Source organism: Oryzias melastigma, linkage group LG1 (assembly GCF_002922805.2).
Source record: "Oryzias melastigma strain HK-1 linkage group LG1, ASM292280v2, whole genome shotgun sequence".
In the NCBI taxonomy this organism is placed as follows: Eukaryota; Metazoa; Chordata; class Actinopteri; order Beloniformes; family Adrianichthyidae; genus Oryzias; species Oryzias melastigma.
Genome location: NC_050512.1, coordinates 16,347,187 through 16,351,587, shown reverse-complemented (window position 1 = coordinate 16,351,587; position 4,401 = coordinate 16,347,187). Strand labels below are relative to the sequence as shown.

The following is a 4,401-nucleotide window of genomic DNA, read 5'->3' as shown; positions in this document are numbered from 1 at the left end:
TGGTCTGATGAGCAGGTATGAAACTTCTCTTGCATAAGTTGGTTTGGGTTTTTTTCTTGATTTTCTGAGTTACATTTTGTTCAGTTGACCTCGTTTGAATTTAAGCCCATGCCTTTTTTGTGCTGGGTGAACTAAATTATCCTTTTTTGAAGACGTTTTTTGTGCTGTGGCTCATTCCCCGCCAAGCGGCCAATGACCACAAATCTATATCTTCAAGCGGATGCATTGGAATGGAGTGGAGCAGGGACCTTGTGGCCGACTGCAGAACCTTCATCCTGAATCCCAACAATTTGAATAAATAAAATACTCAGAAATGCAGTTTTAACCTTAATTTCCTTTGCACGCATTCTCCATAGTGAGAAAAATGCTACAAGGACATTTTAAAAACACAAATTTCACTGCAGTTTTTGTTTTTTTCCTCAGCTTCGTAGATATTCTCTCAATGTTCCATTTTGGTCATGTTAAATTATATCATTGATGTTTGCATTGCATGTTGAATTTAACTTGTGTGGTTCATAATGTGTTTTTATTTTTTTAATATCTGACGGTGTCCATAAACTCAATGTTAAAATATTTTTTTAAATGATATATCTTTTTATTTCTGAAGTTTTACAACTGTTATTTTATGTTTTTGTTTGACGTTTTCAGTAAAAGGGAGTAATAAGGTTTCTAAAAAATGCTGCCTGTGTCTTCTGTTTGGCTCATTTTAGTGGCTCGGTGTGCTGGGCGCTGTCCAGGGTGCTGAAGTCAGTCTGCTCATCACATGTCCTGCAGCGAACATCTCATTAAAGAGGCAACAACTCCTGCAGGATCCTCCCCACTGAGGTGTTCTACAGTCTCTCCATAGAGTATTTCTGTCCACCAGGTTTGATTTGGACTAATCCTAAATGTAAAATGTCCCCTCACTGCTGCTGCTCCGATAGCCCAGAAAAACCTCTTCTTTAGTTTCTCCGTGATGACGAGCCCACCGCTTTAACACGAGCAGGCTGCGACGTCAGCGCCGTTTTTAAGACGTGTGGGCTGGCCGTCCAATAGCCTGATCAGGGCTTTACTCTGCCGCCCACGCACAGGACTTCCTTCTGGAGAGGACCAGCGTAGACTGGGGACAGCCAAGCCCGCAAAGACCTTCACCAAGAGTCTGCTGTTTCCGCTCTCACCTGCAGCATCAGTCCAGAATCGCAGTCATGTCTGTGGCGGGGCTGAAGAAGCAATTCCACAAAGCCACTCAGGTAATTTCTGGAGAAACTGGGCACGTTTGGTGCGCTGATGTTATATGTTGAAGTCCTGCACAGTTGTGGAGTGACAGCGCGTGATTTCTGAGGTTCTCCTTTGTTTGCACTGATGGTGAATCCGTGCGTGTCAGAGCTGAAGCCATGTGCTCCACCGGGTTTGGTGCTGGGATCTGCTCGGCTGTGGTGCAGCACTGCACCAACACTTCCATGCATTGCTGCAGCCTTCCCGTCGATTTGCGGTTATTCTAAGCCTGACGGGAAGACACCGTCATTATGAAGCTCGTGTGGCAGATGGCGCACCGATGTGATGGAGATGTTTTTCTTTTTCTTTTCTTTTTTTTTTTTTTTTTGGGTACCCTTCAGATGACATTCCGCACAAGAGGAAAAGCCCCCGCAGAGCCGCAGCTGCTGCTCTCGCTTTTGCGCTGCGCACGTTGCCTCCCCTGGAACATATAGGTGCTTAAAATCCCTGCTCCGTCCAGCCAACCACAGAGGGGAAATCCGACGCGTTCCATGTTATGCAATCATTAAGTGCCGCCTTGACGGAAATCCGCTGCTGCCAGCGGCGGCACGCCATGACCTTGGCGCACTCTGAGCGCACTCAACGCCCTTTTTGCGGTTTAACAGAGACAAATTCAATCACGTTTTCTCCATCTGATTGGGAGCCATCTGGTTTCTTCAACCAAGGCTCGATGAAACGTTTTGCTCCAAGGTTACTCAGAGGCTTCCTCGCTGATGGCTGCACCTCACAGTTCAGATTTATTATTGTTATTACATTTGTTCAGTACTGGCTTCGATCTTCAGATTTTTTATTATTAATACCATAAATTCTATTTGTTTTAGTAGATCAGAAAAAGCAACACATGTGCTTTTTGCAGCCTTGAGCCACTTCCATGGCTTTAAAGTCATTTTTGATGTGCACTCAGAGCATTTTGGTTCTCAGGGAAGGTTGTACATCTGAATGGTTAGGTCGCAGTGACAGTGACAGACAGCTTCAGGCACGTGGAGCTTGAGTCACTCACTTGTGAACTGGCTGCCTTTCCTCTTCCACTAATCCCTGGAAGGACTCTTATCACTGGCTGTGTTCTTCATAGATGAACTACAATCACTGAGATGGATGTAAATGGGGCTGGTTGATGGAAGCAGAAATTAATCAATAGTTTTATGGATAATCCTGCATGCTTCTTAGAATTGGAAAGAAATCTGTTTCCGTGAAATGATCAGATGAAAGGATGGGAATCTATTAACCTGCTGACAGTGTGTCTTGTAATGAAGTACAGCTAGTGTTGTTAGCATTCTTGTTTATTATATAATTCTAGAGACATAAATCATACATTTCTGATGCTGAGATGAAACTGAGATCTTTTTTGCCACCACCACCCACTGCAAATTTAAGAGTGCAGACAGGCCCCTTAAAGGGGCCCTACCATTAAAATTCTACTTTTTGAGGGTTTAATTGCATTTTACTGTTCATTCCCCACTATAAAGAACCCCAAAGTGGTATTTTGATCCGTTCATGCATTTAAGAGTAATCCTGTAAAAACCTGAGCTGTCTGCAGCAGCCCCTCCCATACCCACGAAAACGAGCGGTTGGAAACGCGCTGACGTAAGATCGATACCAACAGCTCCCTTCAGAAAGAGTTGTTCTGCAAGCTCCGCCCCCAGACTACAACAAAAACACACCCACCTTCTAAGTGGAGCTGTGGCAAGAGATAACTACCTTCCTGTACCAGGAACTGCTCCCGGACCCATTTTTTAAATGTAATCTCGCTTCATTTACAGTCAGACCGAACTTCAGTTCGCTCTGAGATTCCTCAGTCTGAATATGAAACGAACCGAGAGCGGAATGACTGAACCAAAACGGCCACCGTACCCGACAGTCACGTGATGTAAACACGGTAGAAATGAGGCGGTCCGTGAGCCGTGGACAAATGCAGATGTTCAAAATCCATCAGCAAAATAAAAAGTTTGAATAAGAGAAAAATCGTGGTAGGATTTTGCATCCATCTTTCTTATATTTTTGTTTAAAAATTTTGTTCACGCTGGGGTGGCAGGTTCAAGGATGACGTCGTGAAATGGGTGGGACCTACAAGGAGCGAAAGGCGGAGGCTCAGGAATAAGTCGTTTAACTTCCAGGTATTAAAACGGTCCACAAAAATGACTGTTATTTCATAAATAATTTGTTTTTTAGTGTTCCAAAGGTCATATATGATCATATAGATATAGTTTACTCTGAAAGGCTGAAGAAAATCATGGTAGGGCAGCTTTAAGCAAAATAGAGCCATTATTTCAACAAAAGATTGACTGTATAAGAGATGTGGACAAAGTCAGTGCACCCTCGCCCACTGAAAACGGCTCACTTGTGGCCTCCAATGAAATGAAGTCCATTCAGTGGCCCTGTATTTGCAGTACAGACGTCACCATGTTCTAGCATTGTCAGTAATCAGTGATTGGTCCGAGTCGGTCTGAGTCAACATTTATAAGGCAATCATCTTAATCAACCAGGAGTGAGCTCGTTAGAAGGCCACACCCCTTTCACTTGAAAGCAGGATCTGGAGAATCTGTCAATCAAAGGTTTTGGATGTTTGCAGTAGGGGCTAGTGAGCAGGACAGGCCTTTATTGAGGTATCTGATAGGTCAGTTTATAACTTGCAATGAAGAAATAATTTGCAAAAAAAATTAGGATTAGCAAGAATGTTTAAAAGGTAGTAGAGGAAGAATGGTTATGCTGATAATATAACAGCTAAGCAATAGCTGTTTATTTCTCAATAGAAGTCTATGGGATTTGGGCTTTTGACACCAGCGGGTACTTCCTGTTTGGTCACTCAGCCCAGTTCTTTTATACAGAGAGTGCTGAAAAATACAGTGCCACCCTTAATCTTACCTGCATCTGTACTTCCACAGATAAACAACTCAAATGAATTCCTAAGTCATCAGATATCAGAATACAACCTGAATACCAAAGGAGATAATGGACTAAACTCCATCCATTAAACCATCTATCTTCGTCCGCTCATAGTGACCGGTTCACAGGGGCTGCAGTCTAAGTAAAGGTGCCCAGAAATATGGTCTGGATTTAATTGGAAAATTAAACAACTTGTAAGCATCCTTTATGAGGTACCTTTGTATTGGGTTGGACCCCCTTAAACCTTCAGAACTGCCTCAATCC

The 4,401-nt window shown here is 43.3% G+C and overlaps 1 protein-coding gene across 7 annotated transcripts in view; it reads left to right on the top strand.

The window, feature by feature from the left end:
- The first annotated feature begins 631 nt into the window (after positions 1–631).
- The window catches only part of sh3gl2a (SH3 domain containing GRB2 like 2a, endophilin A1), a 38,458-nt gene continuing 34,688 nt past the window's right edge, over positions 632–4,401 (top strand). For 3 of the 7 annotated variants that reach the window (XM_036212380.1, XM_036212379.1, XM_036212378.1), the window contains exon 1: positions 633–1,229. In XM_036212380.1, coding sequence (XP_036068273.1) covers positions 1,185–1,229 — 45 coding nt within the window. In that variant the 5' untranslated portion in view covers positions 633–1,184. Of the gene's footprint in view, positions 1,230–4,401 lie in introns of all 7 variants that reach the window. The other 4 variants (XM_036212375.1, XM_036212368.1, XM_036212377.1 and 1 more) reach the window with 2 other exon arrangements.